We start from the raw sequence: 20,136 nt of genomic DNA, 5'->3' as shown, positions 1-20,136 counted from the left end.
CACTACCCTAGGGAGAACTCCTCTCCACACCTGCGTGTCTTCACTTCACCTAGCCAAATGAGCTAACTCATGAGCAACTCTGTTATAATCCCGATTCACATGATTGACCTTCCAACCGGTAAAAGAGCTCAGCAAGGCAAGGATGCCTTGAAACAGATGGCCAATGCTCACTTCCATAAAATTCTCATTAATACTATTAATAATGGAAATAGCGTCAGATTCAACAATAATCTAAGTAAGCTTCATATCTCTTGCAAGCAGAATCCCAGCTTCCATGGCAAGAGCTTCCACCTCCTCAAGTGAAAACTAACCTTGCAGGATTTTACCACAAGCCGCAAGAACTGCACCACAAGAGTCACGAATAACAGCTCCAACACTAGAGTTTCGCCCATCCTCCAACGTCGCCCCATCAACATTGATTTTGAAAACTCCAGGCAATGGAGGGGTCCACCTACTATTTTCCTTTGCTGGATTCATGTTCAAAGCAAACAAAGCACCTCTATAATCTTGTAGAAAACTCCTAGCAAACCTCCAAATCTGACTCGGCAATTGGCATTTTGAATCATAGGCAACTTGATTCCTATTATACCAAACAAACCAAGCAGCCCCAAAAAACACCTCCAAATCACAATTAGTCCCATTCTTCAAAATATCCAAAGCTACATCGGAGATGTCCATAAGCCCCTGCCAATTTTCCACACTACCCTCCCAATGATCCCAAACTCTTCTAGCTACTTCACATTTAATAACTGAGTGAAAAAGAGTCTCAGACTCTAAGCCACAACAAGGACACAAGTCACTAACCCCAATAACTATTTTTTGCAAATTCACCATTGTAGGAAGAGCATCCACACATGCCCTCCAAGCAAAGGTTTTAATCTTTGTTGGAATACGTAAGTGCCATAACTTCCTCCACAATAGTTCTCTCGGGTCATTATAAGAACATTCTCCCACCTCGGGTGATTCCACTAAGCTAAGTGCAACATAATACACACTTTTAACAGTAAAAACACCTCTATTATTGCCAACCCAAATAATTTTATCATTCAGAAGATTATAGCTAATTGGAATATTAAGAATAGTCCTTGTTTCAAATGGAAAAAATAGAGACTTCACTAGGTCCATTTTCCATCTTCTAGAATCAAAATCAATAAGAGTTGAGACCATAGGGAAATTATCAAAATTTTGAGGAGGAGGAGAAATAACCTTGTACGTTGTAGGATTGGGCAACCACTTATCTTCCCAAATATGAATCAATTTCCCGTTGCCAACTCTCCAACATGTTCCTTTCTTCACAACTTCGAGCTCGTGCATTATGCTTCTCCAAGTAAAGGATGGGCTAGACCCCAAACCAGCTTTAAGAACATCACCATGGGGATAATACTTAGCTTTATACATACAAGCTACTAATGAGCTTGGGTTCCCCAGGAGCCTCCAACCTTGCTTTGCAAGCTTGGCAAGATTGAACGCTTGGAGATTTTTGGAGATTTTTGAAACCCATACCACCTTTAAGCTTTAACTTGCATAACTTCCTCCAACTCACCCAAGCAACCTTAGATTCCTGACCCCTCTGACCCCACTAAAACTTCCTCTTCATGCTTTCAATCTCATCACACAAACCCTTAGGAAGCTGAAAACAGCTCATAGTGTACGTAGGGATAACTTGGACCACCGCTTTGATCAAAATCTCTCTACCACCAATAGAAAGAATTTTTTCCTTCCATCTAGATAGTTTCCTTCCCACCCTTTCTTTGATCTCCGCAAACACTTCAATCTTAGATTTGCCAATGATTGAAGGAAGACCGAGATACTTACTATGGCGAGAATCCTGCATCGGCCCAAGAATATCCAAAGTCTCAATTTTCTTCTCTTCAGGGGTATTGGCACTAAAGAACACCAATGATTTGTCTGTATTGATTTTCTGACCCAAAGCAGCCTCATACAGATGAAGGATATCAATTAGATGTTGGCATTCTTGGCTGCTAACTTTGCAAAAAAGCAAACTGCCATCCGCAAAAAAGAGGTGTGATATCATAGGGCATCCTCTACAAATTGAAAGTCCACTCATAGTGTGACTTCTTACAGCCTTATTAATAAGTGAAGAAAAACCATCTGCACATAGAAGAAGCAAATAAGATGACAAAGGATCCCCTTGACAGTCTCCTTGATGGCACAATATTACCATGAGCTACCCCATTTATAAGCACAGAATAGGAGACAGTTGTTATGCATCTCATTACCAAGCCAATTCACCTTTCATGAAAACCCAATTTTCTCATAACTTGCTCTATGAAGCCCCATTCCACCCTATCGTAAGCCTTACTCATGTCCAATTTAATTGTCATAAAACAATCCTTACTCTCTTTCTTATGCTCTAAGTAATGCATCATCTCAAAAGCAATAAGAACATTATCTGTTATAAGCCTTCCAGCGGTAAAAGCACTTTGATTTTCCAATATTATATGAGGGAGGGTCAATTTTAGATGATTAGCAAGGACCTTAGCAATAAGTTTATAAATAACATTGCTTAGACTAATAGGTCTAAACTCCGTCATTCTAGAAGGATTGTTATTTTTTGGGACAAGAGTAATATAAGTTTTATTAATATCAACCATGGACATATTAGAATTTTAGACATTAAGAACCACATTCACAACATCATTACCCACAATACCCCAGAATTTTTGATAAAAGACAACAAACATACCATCTGGGCCGAGGGATTTGGTCGGGTGCATCTGTTTTAGGGCTACTTCAACTTCTTCCTTAGTGAATTGCTTAATAAGATCTTGATTCATCTCAACAAACACCTTTGATTCCATAGTGTCAATAACCTCCTGAATTCTATCCGGATGAGATGTTGTATAAAGCTTCTCAAAATAAGACACAGCAACTTCTGCCACGCCCAAAGTAGACTTTCTACAGACCCCCATATCATCCAACAGTCTGGTAATTGTGTTTTTCTTTTTCCTCCTGGAAGCCTTAGAATGGAAGTATTTTGTATTGCAATCTCCAAGACCTATCCACTAAACTTTTGATCTTTGTTGCCACATAACTTCCTTACAGTCCAGCAACTCATTAATCTCCTTTCTGATCTTGTTTATCTCCTTTCCATTCCTTCCATTCTGATCCCTTAAGACCAGATTATTTAAAACATTCCTCTTCTTTTGAATCTGTCTTGGAACATGGCCAAAAACTGTTCTGTTCCATCTTAAAAGTTCATCTACAAATCTTTTAAGACCGGCCACTATATCACTAGGGTTATTAGCTCTCACACTTCCAGTCCAAGCCTCCTTAATAACATCTCTACAATCTTCTCTTCTTGTCCACATAGCTTCAAACTGAAATCTTCTCTTTCGGGGGCTTTGCAGAGCAAAGGAATCAGTGATCAAGAGTGCACAATGGTCACTAGTAGTTTCCACAAGATGGTGCACTCTCATGTCCCTAAAATTATCAATCCATTCCTGCGTAACTAGAGCACGATCCAACCGAAGATACATTCTATGCCTTCCCTCTTGCATATTGCACCAAGTGAACTCCAGACCACAGAACCCAAGGTCCATGAATCTACAACAATTAATTGCTTCCCTAAACTCATCCATCTGCTTCTGAGATCTTCGAGCTCCCCCCATTTTCTTCGAAGCGGAAACAATTTCATTAAAATCCCCAAAACAAAGCCAGGGAAGCTGAAATTTTCTATTAAGAACCCTTAATAAATCCCATGACTCCTTCCTTCTATAACCCTCAGGATTTACATAGAACCCGGTAATCTGCCATTTAAACCCTAAACCTTTAGTAACAATGGCATCAATATGCCTGTCTGAATAACTTTGAACATCAACACTAATATCCTTCCTCCACAGAAGAGCTAAACCTCCACTTCTTCCATGACTAGGAATAACTAACCCATTAATAAAACCAACACTCCCCTTATTTTTATCCATACTGTTCTTTTTTAGTTTTGTTTCCAATAAGAAAACAAAATCGGGATCCCATTGTTGCACCAGACTGCATAACGCTCGAACTGATCGAGGGTTCCCAAGCCCTCGACAATTCCATCCTAAAACTCTCATTAAAACATATCCAAAAAAGATTAAAAGGATACAGGGGTACAACCAGATCATCAAGCAAACCCAATACAAAGGGAAAGTCCCAAAATCAAACTTCTGATAACCACATAAATAAACACAAATCATATAAAATACTCACTGATTGCTTGGAAACCTCCTTGGTCGAATGGATAATTCTACTTTTTTGTGAATGGATAATTCTACTTTTTTCCAATCACAAATATAAAAAAAAAAAAAAAAAAAAAAAAAAAAAAAAAAAAAAACTAAGGGTGTAATGAAATTTAAAAAAAAAAAAAATTGAAAAAAAAGGAGGACAGAAGAAACAAATACATCGTGATGAAGTAAAAAAAAAAAAAAATGAATACATAAGGTGAGTTTTGTAGATTAGAGGAGTTTTAAAACTAACAAAAGAATAATCCTATTTTGTAGGGAGTTAGTGAGTAGAAGTAGAAATTTAAATCAACGTAAAAGTAGGAGTTTATTAGAAGTAGGAATGCATTTCAACGTAGAAGTAGGAATTTATTATTTTTGTCAATTTACTATTTTAGCCCCATTTTTAAGTTTTAGGTAGGGGTATTTTTGACAGTAAAAAAAGTAATAACTAACTTTTTTTTTCCAATTTACTATTTTAACCCCATTTTTAAGTTGTTGGTTAATTAATTTAGGGGTATTTTTGACAGGAAAAAAAGTAATAACTAACTTTCTGAATCCTCTTAATACATACAGTTTTGTATTTATTATAATTTGAGATTTCTACTTTTTTTCAATCACAAAAAAAAAAAAAAAAAAAAAAAAAAAAAAAAAAAAACTAAAGGTGTAACTAACTTTTGACAGGAAAAAAAAGTTATAACTAACGTTCTAAATCCTCTTAATCTAGGAATACCCCCACTTGTCGGAAATTCATCCCACAAAAATGCCTCTGGTGGCTTCAATCACCCACGCCTTTAGCACAAGATCTTCACAGAGATTGCAAAGGGCTAAAATTAATCACCGGAAACCAACCAGCTACAAAACTATACTCACTCCAACACTATCGGACCCACGGCAAAGGGCTAAGATCTACACAGCACAATCGGATCCACTTCAGATACTAAGAAAACCCTTGATGAATCGATAAAGACCTACAAAGGGGTTGGAGGACTGACGATGGTGAAAACGGTAAAGACCCACAAAGGGGTTGGAGGACTAACGATGGAACCTAAGCTCACAAGCCAGCTGAGATGAACTCATGCGTACACTATCGGAGACCAAAAATGTGCGCCGAGAAAGAGAGGGCTGGAACACCACAATCCAGAGAGAAAAGAGAGAGACAGAACTCTCTAGAAAGGACTGGAACCTTTCGGTCTAGAGAGAACAAACTCCTACATGGGAGAGAAAATTTAACCAAACATAGACATAAAACCGTACTTTTAAAAATTTGATGTCAATGGTAGGCCACATGATAATTAACAAAAGTTTATTTTCTAGAGGCGTGATAGATATTTATTATGATTATATTATTAAATAAGAAGCGTGACAGATATTTAAATATTGAGAATAGCGTGTAAAATTGTTTAAAGTTTTCAATTTTATGCATATTATTATTATTAGCCAATAGTTTGTCTAATAAATAGAAATTTTTCTCAAAATATGATATTTTCTTTCTTTTGTTTTTTTGTTTTTTTTTTTTTTTTCCCCTTCTAAAATTTGGAATTTGATAGAAGTGGTAGTTATTAATAAATATTTATATTATTGTATTTGTATATAAAACTATTCATATTACTATTTAAAGAAAATATGGTGTCACAATGGAATCTTTATACCATTCAAACGTAATTGAAAAGTATGTGTTATTATATTAGAGTGAAAGAAAAAGACAAGAAAAAAAAATGTGAGGCCTTCTTAAGATTATGTGGCAAAATATTAAGAGGTGAGCCAAAAGTATTCTCTCTAGCCACGTAAGTTAGGTGTAATGCGAATCCCCTTCATAATTAATCCTTATCCATTATGAATTTGCTGTCGGGCTTACACGATTTAAGATTTATTAAGTGTAAAATAATAATCACAAAAGACTGCAAGATATATGTTACTTTATTCTGTTCATTCCTGCTTTGCCCATAATTTCTGGCTTCTTTTGTTTGTGTTGTAATTTGTTCATTTAAGGATTGTTGAGCTTAAATCACAAGCCATGCGTGACATTAATTTGACTTAAAAAGCAGTTCCACTTATCCAAAATTTGAGGATTGTTGAGCTCATAGGTGATGCTAATTAGATCAGAACTAGGGGAATTGATAAACGAACTGTAATAATGTTTGTTTTAGGCCATATGAGGAGTGTATGAAATATGAATTGCTTGATCCAACCAAGACTCAATTTTTATGGTTGGATCCAATTGAATGCTCAATTTAACTATATGCTGTCCATCCATAACCCGTAACCCGACAAAACTGCCCAACCAAGAAGGATCTGAACCGAAGACCGACCGATTGCAAAGTAATACATGCATATGATTGGCTAGTGAATAATAATTGGCTGATACTTTAAAACCAAACTTGGCACAAAGATCACATAATTAACATTAGTCTATGTTAATTTACACATAAAGATACTGGTTTTAGTGCATAATTTAAGATTTGCCTTCGGCACAAGGAGGAATTACAATTAAGCAGAAGGTAAAACAAAGCAAACCTAAGTGCAGAAGACAAAAAGGACCCATATATTCAGTCTTCCTCCTCTTCACCTTCTTCAGGCAGCCCAACATCATCTCCAATACCTTCAAGCAGTGTGTCAACATCCTCCCCTAACTCAAGCAACCTCGCGCTTAATTTTTCCACCCTGCTCTGTTCTTGGCCAAGGCACACAAGCAAATCATTCAGTTCTGCCTCACTGTCCTTCTGGGCTTCTTCCCTTGCTGCAGCCTTTATTGCCTCAACATCTGGAATTGTTGGGGGCCCTCCACTCTTCAAAGCTCTCAACTCCTTTTCTAGATATAAGTTGGCCTGTTCAAGACTGTTGTAAGCATCAGATAGGCTCTTCAGATCAGATTCCATCTTCCCAGCTAAATTTCTGTACATGGATGCCTCAGACTCGATCTTGGCCTTATCTGTCTTGAGAATCTCCAACCGTTGAGATGCTTCTTGAAGATCTCTTCGGAGTTTCTCTACCTGGACTCTATCCAGGCCCCCATTCACTCTCTGCTCAGGCTGGGAATTACTGCCTCCACCAGTTTTTGCAAGGTCCTCAGCCAAAAGTGAATTTCGGCTAAGAAGGTCCTAAAAGACAAGGGGAGGAAAGGGCAGGGGAAAAGAAAAGAGCAAAGTCAAATTTAGTCCTCACTGAAGTGCAGTTCTACAGAAATCTTCCAACAAGATGGCCTGTTAATCACCAATGCTTATGCCCATCAACAATGAGTTAATGGGCAACACGTCTGACCACAAATTTTAATATGACCAATGCTATAATATTATCGTTATAGAAAATTCTCCAAGGAGTAAGGACATGCCTCAGAATGACATATAAGGATGTTGGAATCATTATAGAATGACATAAGGATGTTGAAAATGCTGACACTAGTACAGCATAAGAAAGATTTGACAACTATAACACCATTTGTAACCAGACAGCCATCTGACAAACTGAGAGGGTCACCTACAGCTGATCCATATTACTATCCTGATGGTACCCTCCCATTCATTATGTGACGCTTTTCCCATTCATTATGCTACACTTTTCGGAAGAATGATTAGAAAAGCATAAATTGTAAAAAGAACAATACCTGTATCTCAGAGCACTGCTTCTCCACAAATGTTTTCAGCCGCTTGATATACTCCCCATCACTTTCCCCACTTCTCTGTTCCAATTCTGCTGGCACCACTGACACCTTGCTCTTTGGGTGACTATAGACCTCAACAATGCTTTCTCTGATATCTCCCTCCAATTTCTTGACAAGGTTCACAAATTGAACATCAAAGATTGCCGAGAGAATCGGATGATCCTCATCTTTCTGATCAGATGAATCATTCTCGTCAACATCTTCAATATCTGCCATGCTAGCAGCAGTAGATCTTGTCAATGCTTTACGAGGCTGGGCTGACTTTACAGAGGTAAAAAGGAAGCTTTTCTGCATCTCATCGAACTTCAAGAAGTATGATGTAAGCCCGAGTTTCTGGCTTATGGTATCAACCACTGTAAAAGCATCCTTTCCATTATCATTGGATTTGTTGTAAATTACACATTCTCCCAAGAGAACTGCTGCCAAACCCCTTGTGCACACTGTTGCAGAGGAATTTGACACCAACTCAAGCAGATATGTAAGGTGGGGACGTGAATCTAGGAAGCAATGCACTGCATTAGGGCAATCAGCTAGCCATGTGACCAGCAATTTCAAGATAATTGGTTGAACATACAGATTTCCTGATGTGCTTAATTTTCCATCTTTATTTTTCATGGAAGAGGCAAGAGCCATGTATTTTACCATTCGGTGCATTAGTGGCTCACTAGCTCCTAGTGATGGCATGGGTGGCTCAAGTTCAATTCGAATAACCTGCACATACTCTAACAAAATCAGATATATGCAAAAGTCATTGTTTTCACTTTTTCCTTTTTCATTTTTTTGAGGCTTCTCTTTTTCAATAGCTTAATTATGAGTTTCTTTCCATCTTGAGGCACATAATTACCTACCTCAAGACTTTACATCCCATCATGTAGAAACATTTCTTTGTAAACACTCAAGCTTTATAAGGTGGCCATCAAAGTGGCCAATGGTGTGAGATAAAAAAATGTTCAACAGTAAGCCTAAGGTGCACACCCTCACAAAGAATAAATTTATGTATTTATTTTCACCAAGTTCTCAGAATCATATAACATATAGAGGATAGATAACGCCCACTATAACCATTTATACAACAAAAACAACAACAACAAGCCTTAATCCCAAAAATTTGGGGTTGGCTATGGATCCTCAACAAATTAGTTAGGGTCGGCCACATGTATTATTTTCCTCCATTATATTCCTATCTAAATTCATATTATCTGTTACTTCTTTAATTGATGAGTCCTTTTTTATTTGTTCCATTAATGTTAATTTGGGTCTTCCTCTACCTTTTTTTAATTCCCTCAACTTTTTTTTTTTTTTTTTTTTGGATGTCTAATTCCCTTAATTTGGATCAACTCACTCTTTCTTACAGGTGCATTAGTCGCCCTCCTTTGAACATGACCAAATCATCTCAAGCGACTCTCTCTCATCTTTTCATCAGTAGGAACTACCCCTATCGAACCTGCAGCCCCCAACTCCAACAAATTTTTTCACGCATTGCAACCACTGAGGCAGTTGCCTTGGTTCTAGAACCATTTATAATGCAATTAAAAGGGCAAACAACAATATGCTGGAGTAGATGAAAGACATAAAACATAAAAAGAAAGAAAAGTAATTTCACAGCAATTAAGTATAAATTCCAAGGTTTTAAAACCAGAATGGTCAAACTGAAATAGGTCCGGTTTCCAGTTTTTACAGGTTGAACCGCCAATTTTCCCGGTTTTTACTGGACCGGTTCCATGTCCGGTTCCAGTTGAACCATCCGGTCCGGTTTTTAAAACCATAATAAATTCTAATGAATGTTCCTTATCATGTTTGTTAAGTCCAAAAAAAGAAAAGAGATACTCTATTAAACTTTTAAGAAATAAGCAATGTTAAGATTAGAATAGGGAAATATGTATTTGACCAGGCTACGTAAAACATTGCCCACTGCAAAGGAATCAACCTCCCACACGAATGCAATCATTCTCCAGATAACTTTTAATTTGAAGATGGTAATTGTTTTTCCTTTTGTTAGGTAAAAGAAGCACTGAAAAAGCATATGTATTTATGCAAGCCACATACATGACAGGCATACAAATGATACATCAGTTGATCAGACTATTACTAAAAGCATGGGAAGACAACAATGAGAAGGAAATGCAGTTGCTTACCCTTTCTTTGCACTGGACATTATCCTTTAGTACATGAGAAAGAACACTAGCAGCTCTGCAACAAGTCTGTGTTTCAAAAAAAAAATCCATTGGCGCACATGGAAAGATTGTAATCTATGTACGTTAAGATGATACAATCCAACAAATTCAGCTGGTACTACTGTTGTCTTTAGAACTTAAATTACCAAAGAACCACATTACCTCAAGATCACCATCATTTTCACTCGAGGTAAGACCATGCAATAGCATGCTGCAGGAGAAAAAGCTTATTCATCAGAAATAGCTTTTAGAAGAAGAAAAGAATGTGATGCCTTTTTTTTTAATTCATGTAACATAATTTAATATATGGACCAAGCTCAAAACAGATTAATTAGTAAAATGTAGTCCTTAATGCACAGAGAATAGACAAACCTTCCAAATGACATGTTCACATCCTCCTCAAAGGGAGCATGAGTCATTGAATGTGGTTGAGGAATTAATGTGGATGCTAACATTGTTTGGCCATCAAAATTTTCCTGGTACAAGAGGCAGAGCAAACAAAAAACAAGCAAAAATAAAAGGTCAAGAAGCAATGGTGTATATGAGCAAAAGATTTAGATTATTAACTATGCATTGAACATGCTTAGGAACCAAAGAAAATGACAAAATAAAGCAGATACGTGTTATCAACCTCACAGAAGCTCTTAAAAACGTAATCAGCTGCAATAAACTCTTGCATACTAGACGTCCGCAAAAGGATTCGAAGAATAGAGTTCAAAGCAGGTTCCATTTGTGGCTCCTCTCCAAGAACTTTGGTTGCAAGGATATCAAGATTCTTGGGTTGTCCAGAAATCAGATCACCGATGCATTGTAATGCCTGACAAAGTGAATAGGCAAAAAAGTAAAACAAATATACCTCAAAATCCCCCTTAATCTACCAATAACAAATGAATGTTACTGTATTTAAAATGCGGGGAATTTTTTTTTTTAAACATGGTGTATACATAGTACCAGAAATTTGAAATAGAATTCCTAAATGCTTATTTGTGTAATATCTAACCTTTTAACTCTCTCTCTCTCTCTCTGTGCAAATTATATGTGCACAAAAAGTGTGTGTGTGTGTGTGTCTGAGAGAGAGAGACAGAGAGACAAAAAGACAGTGAACAATGTCCAGAATAGTCATCTTACCACACAACGGACAGCGACTGGTGCCCACTGGCTTTCAACACCCAACAAAAGAAGATGATCCAATACTTTTTTCTACAACCAATATACACATCACAGGATAAGATACCACCAAGTTAATGATTCTAAAGGAAATAATTATAGCAGATATGAAGTTAGTAAGAAACCTGAACCAGTGTTGCTTTATTTGTCAGCTTATTTGCATCTTTTCCGGGATCAGCCTCTGTACCTCCCATCATTAACAAATTAATGGTTTCTAATGCACTGAGTAGATTAATTGTCTACTGGCATGGCGTTTGTTTCAAGGAAAAGAAGAAATACCAGTAAGGCTTCTGTGACAGAAAATTCAAAGATCTATGGTAAAATTTTATATACATTTGAGTATCTAACCTTTTGTTGGGTGAAATTGTAAGTACTTCCCCGTAGCTTCAGAATTGATATTACGGGGTCAAATCCCATAGTCTCTCTCAGTAGTATCTGAACCACACTTGGAAACATTAAGAGCAGGAGAGAATCTCATGCATAAAATATAACACAACAGAGGCTGCAGACCTGATTAGATGCATTAGTTCGGAGAAGATTGTTCAACAATTGGAGACAGTCCTGCACCATTACACGTACAATAGTTTTATAACCAAGATATTTACACAATTCTCAAATGCTTGTCAAGAAAAATAGAAATGAATAAATTGAGGAATAGCTAAACAGCCAGCGACCATAAGTTGTTCTCTGATTCTGAGAAGAAAAAAAAGTATTGAAAATGGGACTCAGAATCAAGGCCCATGCACATAACTGTGTTTATTGTAACAAATTTTCTACAAAGAATATTTCCCCCCCCCCCCCCCGCCCCCACAACACCCTATGTTAGATGTTTGTCTGGGCAAGTAGAACCATAAAGAGAAAATCATGATGATGGATCAACAAAGCCTTTTTATATGCTTTCTTGTCACTTACAATGTTCAACTAGTACGTATCAAATGAGCAACTTAACCCATACGGAAGAGGACAGCCAAAGGATAATATAAAGCATGTGGGTTTCAAACTCAAAAAACTGGTGAAACTACAAGAGTCCTTACTTTGAGCTACAAGTAAAATCATAACCATAAAGAACCAATGACAAAATAAAATATTCAGAAACAAAACCTGCAAATGGTGCAGAAGGTCAATGTAATTATAGCATACAAACAGCTCATTTAGCTAGCGAATTAGTGATATGCAATAGAGGCACTTAAACTCTGTCATAACTCCATTACTGAAGCTGTCTTAGTAATCCATGACAACTACTCAATCAATTGATATAAAAGAAAAAAGTACCACATTCAAAAGACCGTAAACAAAAGAAGTTTTAAATTGTAGAAGCCCAAACAATAAGAAGCCATTTGCAAGACAAGTGATTTATCAGCAAACAAGCCAGAACCAGTTGATTAAACTCCCACGATAAATTGAGTAACAGTAAATCACCTGCACAACAACACCACCTTCTGAACCTCCTTCCTCTTTAATGATGCTGAAAATCTTCTCAAATGCACCTTCAAAGACCACAATTTTTTGAATCTCCTAAAATTCACAAAACTGTATTAATTAGTAGGGAAATCAAACACATTTTCAAGCACAGGTTCAGCAGAACCATCAGATGACAAAGTGGAAGGAAGATCTTACCTCAGCTTCACGGGTCAAATAAGTAAGCAACAATAAGGCCTCGTTTCGAATAACCTAAGAACCACAATTGTTTTCAATAAGAGTACAAGAAGATAATCAAACTGATAAATTACCAAGTGGTGATTTTAATCTAACCATTATTTTAACACAAACAATTAAAGATATGTTGTTCTCCTCATAAAGTATTACAAGAGCCAAAATTTCAACTAACAGACAGGAATTGTAAGCAGAAAAACTCTGGGAGATAATAAAAAATTTTGAATTTTCCTACCAAATGAGATCACTGCTAAAAGCTTATATTGTTGACAAATATGCCTTTATAAAATAACATTGAGAAAAAGTAGCAAAAGCAAGATTCCATGAACACATTTTGTACCTCACGATCCATTAGCATATCCATCAGCCGAGTTATACCGCGAGGAATGGTAAGAATGGCTTCCTGTAACCTGAAGACAAACTCAGCAAAAATTCTTCCTGCTACAACTTAAAAGAATCCACAAATTTGCACAAAAGCAAGAAGTAGTTGAGAAACTAATACCTATTTGGAGAATTTGTGAGGAGCGCTGTCAAAAGTTGAAGAGTATAATATCGTACATAGAAATCCTCCTCTGACTGCCAAAGCATCCAACCAAAATAACAATGAAAAAGGCCATGATGCTATGCATAAACCAAGCAAATATAGTAAACCAACCAAATACAATTAATGTGTGTGTCTAGTATTAATGTAAAGAGAGGTAAAAATTTCTGTAAGGCTCTTAGAGCTCTTTTTAGCAGAAATGAAGAGTTTTTAACAACTTTAAGGTTAGAGATGAAATTTGAACAAATGAAAGCTCCTTAGAAATTGGTTACCAAACAGTTTAACAGCTTTATAGCACTTAGCATTATTGAGTTAAATTTTTTTAATCTCAAATGCTCTACAGCTAGAACTCTACTTCCTACAGCAATACCAAACGCGCCCAATAACATATCCATGGTGATCAAAATTTAAGTTAGGAGCTCTCACCAACAAACTTAGAAGAAGAGAAATGCTGTCTGCTTCTCTGGAAAGCAAATCAGTGTTCATTAAAGCTGGTTGAACCTCATTCTTTGGCCCTTTTGCATGCTCAATAGGAGTCAGAGCACCTACAAGAGTTTCTAAAGCACCCCGAACCTGCATAAATGGAACGAATGAACTCATTGTCTTACTCAGTTCTTGGAAATAATAAAACTGAAGATTATTTCACATTGAATGAAATAATGGGAAAAGGTATACAAATAACAATCAATCTTGCAGGATAAGAATGTAAATTCTGAAGTAAAAATGGGTCATATTTGTCAGCCATGACCAAAAAAGGCTCGTGTCCCACTTAGTTAGTTTCCACCAATGACCAAAAAAGATCTTCAGTAGAGAATCTTTCTTTTGGTAAGTTGATTGTGGAGTCCTTCAAAATTTTATTTTATTTTTTTTCTAAGTAAAAAAAATAAAAATAAAAAAATAATTCTGAGATAACAGTCAAGAATATTTTCTACAGATCCTCTGTCCAAGGTCAGAACCAAATCAGTGTGATTGGTCCATCTTGGTCATAAGCGTTATTTCAATAAAATATAGCATGCCAGAATTTGAACATTCAACTTGTTGGTAATGACTTTAGCCTAAACACAGACAGAAGAATCTCCAAAAATAAAATATGGATCAAACCATTGATTTTACCAAACTGTTGAATTTAACCATTAAACCATAAAATATTTCAGGATATAAGACAGCTGATACTGAAGATCATGTCAGAATTGTTTTTAAGCTACCTAAAGGGGAAGATATATCAGAAAAATGTGGATAATTAAAAGCCACAGTTCAGTTCTCAATTTTTTTCTCTTAATATGTACTTTTTTGAGTGATGGAATTGAAATTAAAGGAAAAACATGGGATAAAGATATATGGGGGAGAAAGATTTTCCACCATTTCAACATCATCACGTTCTTCCTTTAAGACTGCCAACATTACAGGGAAGCCTGCAAAAGTAAATAAAAAATATTAGAAAACGCAATCATGGCACAAAAACTAATCCACTATATCATACAAGAGAGAAGCATTCACCCATTGCCCCAAATGCTAGCTGGGCACCGCGACTTTCTGCCACAATAGCCTGAAGCTCAATCATGGCACTCCTCCGGTCCTCAGCCAGTTTACCATTGCTTATACGGTCTAGCAAGCGCTCAACATAGCTATCAATACAAAGCACAGAGAAGATTGATTACAAAAGGCAAATACTTCTCCAGACAAATAAAACAGTGATACATGGCAATAAGAAATGAAGCAAAGAACGCTTTAGAATATTCAGGACATAAGAAATGTAGTTGCAAGAGAGGCAAAAGGTGGCAACTAAATTGCTTTGAGAAAACAATACAGTACAAAACAGGCTACCAGCTGCACAAACCAGCTAAATGCATATTCCTCAAAAATCCTAACAGAACCGATGTATTTTTACATTAACCACCCATTCCAATGAGATGATACATTACTTTCAAATGCCTAACTTCTTCCGAGTTCAGACACATTACAGTATGGTCTCTCTCCTAACTCCAATGAAGGACCGAAAACAACACAGGATAACAATTTTATTAAAAAATAAAATAAAATAACGTATAATACGAGAATGCAAAGTGCGTCTGAGTCATAAGTCATAAACCCTTATTTCTCAAAAACAAGTTCTTCTAGAATTAGTTATGACAGAAAAAGACTAAAGTCGTATCTGGGTCATTTTCAATTTCTTCAAATTTATAAATATCATGATCATAAAAGAGAACTTTACCTATCTTCATTTGAACCAGAATTCTCATTGCCAAAAACGAGCCCAACAACCCCCTGCACAATAATTTCAGGCTCAATTACATCCAAACATATTATAAAAGGCACAACCACAAAATCCATTCAATCATAAATTGGCTCAAAATCAAATGGCAACAACCCTCACTAACAAAAAAAAAAAACCCCATTCTGCCCATGACTTTTACATAATCAAATCATACCATTGGTAGAGGAAAAAAAAACTATTGTGCCCAACATTCATTATAAACCCATATACCGAAATTTTAGAGTTTGCAACTTTAATATATGCTATAGATGACCATATAAAAAGGGTTATTAAGGTCACACCATACAATTAAAAGCCTAAAACATTAAAACGATTATAATCAATTAGTCACAAATGATAAAAATTTACAACTACTAGAACATGCATTAGAGAGAGACAGAGATAGAAGTGACCTTGTAGCCAGATACCAAATCCATGTTATTGGGTCACCAAATTGCGAGAAATCCTGAAACAAAAAAACCCAAAAGAATCAAGGAATTATTGGAGCTGGTTTGACTTTTGAAGAAAAAACACAAACACAAAAAGAGGCTCACAGTAACAGAAAGGAATTGACGAAAAAGAAAACCTAGAGAGAAGGGAAATGAGCATCTCCAGCAGATGCTCTAAATCTATTTTTTGGAAAGAAAAGCCCACTGTTCACCCCAAAGAGAGAGCTAGAGAAAGAGAGAGAGAGATTGCTGAAGAAATGATCTGTAATGAACTAGAAAAAGAAAAAAAGAAAAGAAAAGAAGAAACGTATGGATGAGTGTGAAGGGAAAAATAATATAAAATATAAGAAATGACCGTAAAAAAAAATGCTACCATAATATTTTCACAATAAATTTTAAATAATAAATTGTTATTAGCTAAAATTGATGAATAAAAAAATAATTTTAGTAATGGGTTCTAATTAGAACTAGTAACGACTTTCTACGTAAGATTTTGATGTGATTATTGTGAAAGTATTCGAAAAATATTGTAGATATAACACTTTTCATTAGAAAAGTATAATCGTTGGGAATGAATATAGGAAGAATAAATGATGATAAAAAAAAAATAAAGAATGAATGAAGAAATAATATTTAAATGAGATAGAGAATAGGATGAAAAATCTGTTGAAAAGTTTATTTAAAAAAATAGGTAATTAAAAGGTAAAAGTCACGTTTCATTCTTTAAACAGTAAAAATATTTAGAAAATATGTGGAGATGCTAATTAGTACACGAAGATTGTACTTTTGCTTATATTTGAGGATTATGAAAACGAGCATAGCGATCTCAGTGTGACGGTAGAGTAGTTGATCTGAGCTTTTTCGCTTTCACGTGGTTTTTCAGGTTGTTGTTGTGTTGGACTATGAATATGATTATGAGGTTGCAAAAATTAACGTACAGTATCAGTATGGCAGTGAGTCACCGATAACAGAGATATATTGGGCCTCCGAGCCCAATTGATTTTATGTGTATGAGCGATTTGGTAGGGTTGGAGTTGTTTGTGTTGGACAACATTGGGCTTTTGAGGTTTTGGAAGAGAAAACATGTCTTGTCGTGTGGATTTTTTTAGAACCTTTTAAATATATTAAAACTTCAAAAACTATATAATTTGTTATGGTATTTTTTTTTTTAATGACCTGTTTGGATAGAAGAGGAAAGGAGGGGGAGTAGAGTAGAGTAAGTTAAAAATAAGTTAATTTTGTGGTAAATCTACTCTACTCTACTCTACTCCCCATCCCTCCCCCTCAATCCAAACAGACCATAAGTCTTTTTGTTGTTAAAGTTTTTTAGAAATATGATCTATTCTAGATCTAATTCCTCTATTAGTCTTATGAGTGTGACCATTATATCTTTACTATTACGTTTTTGGTATTGCTTTTAAAACAAATATATGAAAAATTTGTTTCAAGTTTTGATTGATCGTATTTTTTAGAAAATAATTCTTAGGTAAGTCATCTAAAGGTATGTTTGGTACACTAAATTGGTAAGTCATCTAAGGGTATGTTTAGTATACTAAATTAGAATTACGACATGAATGGTAATCTTTATTACGGGAACTAAAAAGTGTTGTAATAGAATAATTAAACCTATTCATAAGCTTGGTTGTGAGATGTAACATTATAATAAAAATTATGATATATTTTAGGAAATATTTTACTCATATAATTATATTTCCTAAAAAATAATATTTTTTAAATTTGAGGGAGAAAATAGTTATTTGAGAAGTGATTCGACCATAACATTTTCACAACAAATCATATGTGATTAGTTGTTATTGGTTCAAATTTGAACCTACCACTAAGATCACTTTTTTACCCCAACAATAACAACTAGTAACAATTTGCTACTTAGGATTTGTTATGAAAATGTTGTGGAGATAGGATTTCTCATAGTGAGAAGTGCTACGTCCGCAACATTTTTCACAATAAATTATAGGTAGTTAGTTGTTATTGGTTCAAATTTGAACCAACCACTGAGATTACTTTTTTGCCCCAATTTTGATGATTTTTTTATTGCCATAATTATTATGTGCATATGGACTAAAGACTAAAGTCGTATCTGGGTCATTTTCAATTTCTTCAAATTTATAAATACCATGAACATAAAAGAGAACTTTAACTGTCTTCATTTGAACCAGAATTCTCATTGCCAAAAACGAGGCCAACAACCCCTTGCACAATAATTTCAAGCTCAATTACATCCAAACATAATATAAAAGGCACAACCACAAAATCCATTCAATCATAAATTGGCTCAAAATCAAATGGCAACAACCCTCACTAACCAAAAAAAATAAAAAAACCCATTCTGCCCATGACTTTTACATAATCAAATCATACCATTGGTAGAGGAAAAAAAAAACTATTGTACCCAACATTTATTATAAACCCATATATCAAAATTTTAGAGTTTGCAACTTTAATATATGCTATAGATGACCATATAAAAAGGGTTATGAAGGTCACACCATACAATTAAAAGCCTAAAACATTAAAATGATTATAATCAATTAGTCACAAATGATAAAAATTTACAACTATTAGAACATGCATTAGAGAAAGACAGAGATAGAAGTGACCTTGTAGCCAGATACCAAATCCATGTTATTGGGTCACAAATTTGACATTGTAAAACTTTAAGGGTTATGCAAATTACATTAGATTTTCAACAAAACAATGGTAAAGGCTTTGCATTTGTTAAATGGGCAAGAGAATAAATCAATTATATCAGCCAAAGTCAACTTGATAAGATAGATGCCTAATACCCCTAGACAAGTCAAAATGGCTCTAGGGCTAAGACAAAAAACAAGACAAGTGATAAACAACCCTAAGCAATATGAATATAGGCCTACGGCCCCCAAAATAATATAAAAGTATGCTCAAAACCTAGATAGAATAAAGATAGACCTAAGACTTAGATGAAGAGAAGATGGATATAAGGTCTCTAGACAAAATAAGGATGGGCCTAAGACCCAAACAAATGACATGACGTGGTTAAAGCCCAAGACAAACAAGGATGGGCGTAAGGCCCAAATAGAGAACAAGGTGGGCCTAAAGGCTCCTAGACAAACAAGGATAGGCCTAAGGCAAAACAAAATAGGGTGTTCTTTGAATACATGCTTGGAAAAAAAATTCGCAAAAGCCACCAAAATAGAATTGAAATTCAATCCAATATATAAATTCCAAAAATAAAAAGATCATACTTCAACAGGTGACTGATTATTACCAGATGCGTCAGCAAACATTTATATAGACGATTGAGAGACCACACATCTTAGGCGTTAGTGGAATTGGAGTGAAGATTGAAAGTGTTCCCGAGAACTTCTGATCTTTGGTTTTGAAATTCACCGCACCAAGGTACAATCTCTTGTTCTATATTCTGAAACTTACATAGTGCATGTTATCAATTGCGAATGAAATAGATTCGTTAAGAAGAAATGGAGTCGGTGTTGCATGCCTTACGAGATTGTCCTCAGGTCAGGGCTGTTTGGTTGCAGCTGGGAGTTAGGGACACAAATTAGCTCTTTTAGAGGAGTGATCTTCAAGAGTGGTTGGCAATGAATGGGAAAGCGAGCAATAGGGCCATGTATGAGAGGAACCAGTGGAGTACGCTCTTTTCTTTTGCAATTTGGATCATTTGGAAAAACAGGAATCAGTCAATTTTTTCTGGCAAAGCGTAGAACCCGAACCTGACTTCTAATATTGTCAACCAAACAACTGAGTTTATGTATTGTGCCAGCTCTCCAAGGAATCCAGTCCGAAGGGTGGTGATGAGCCAGAAATTTATGATTGTCATTAATCTAAGATCGTCATTAACCAAGAGAAGATGTTACGCATTTATTACGTTCATTGATGACAAAGTGTAACGAACGGAGCAACGGTCACAAAGTGAGCTGTGAACTTCAAATAAAGATTTTGTAACCCACTAGCCGTTAAGCATAAATACAGCATTCATTGCCCATTAATGAGGCACGCAAC

General features: G+C 35.6%; 1 protein-coding gene across 3 annotated transcripts; it reads right to left on the bottom strand.

The window, feature by feature from the left end:
* Positions 1-6,601: 6,601 nt before the first annotated feature.
* On the bottom strand, positions 6,602-18,782 carry LOC126717690 (golgin candidate 6-like). Of its 3 annotated transcripts, none has more exons than XM_050419534.1 (20): positions 16,257-16,419; positions 16,084-16,136; positions 15,629-15,681; positions 14,914-15,041; positions 14,776-14,828; positions 13,843-13,989; positions 13,378-13,451; positions 13,216-13,285; positions 12,840-12,893; positions 12,642-12,737; positions 11,733-11,783; positions 11,571-11,657; positions 11,348-11,461; positions 11,184-11,255; positions 10,687-10,872; positions 10,428-10,531; positions 10,218-10,266; positions 10,017-10,082; positions 7,825-8,592; positions 6,602-7,321 (listed from the first exon to the last, which is right to left on the bottom strand). In XM_050419534.1, the coding sequence occupies exons 2-20, from the start codon at positions 16,105-16,107 to the stop codon at positions 6,770-6,772; spliced, it is 2,748 nt and encodes a 915-aa protein (XP_050275491.1). In that variant the 5' UTR covers positions 16,108-16,136; positions 16,257-16,419; the 3' UTR covers positions 6,602-6,769. The 3 variants fall into 3 exon arrangements, with proteins under 3 accessions (XP_050275491.1, XP_050275490.1, XP_050275492.1); XM_050419533.1 differs by having other exon boundaries at positions 16,225-16,393; XM_050419535.1 differs by lacking the exons at positions 16,084-16,136; positions 16,257-16,419 and adding an exon at positions 18,738-18,782.
* Between the last annotated feature and the right edge of the window lie 1,354 nt (positions 18,783-20,136).

The sequence above is a fragment of the Quercus robur genome, chromosome 3, assembly GCF_932294415.1.
Source record: "Quercus robur chromosome 3, dhQueRobu3.1, whole genome shotgun sequence".
Lineage (NCBI taxonomy): Eukaryota > Viridiplantae > Streptophyta > Magnoliopsida > Fagales > Fagaceae > Quercus > Quercus robur.
This window is presented reverse-complemented; position numbering and strand designations above follow the sequence as displayed.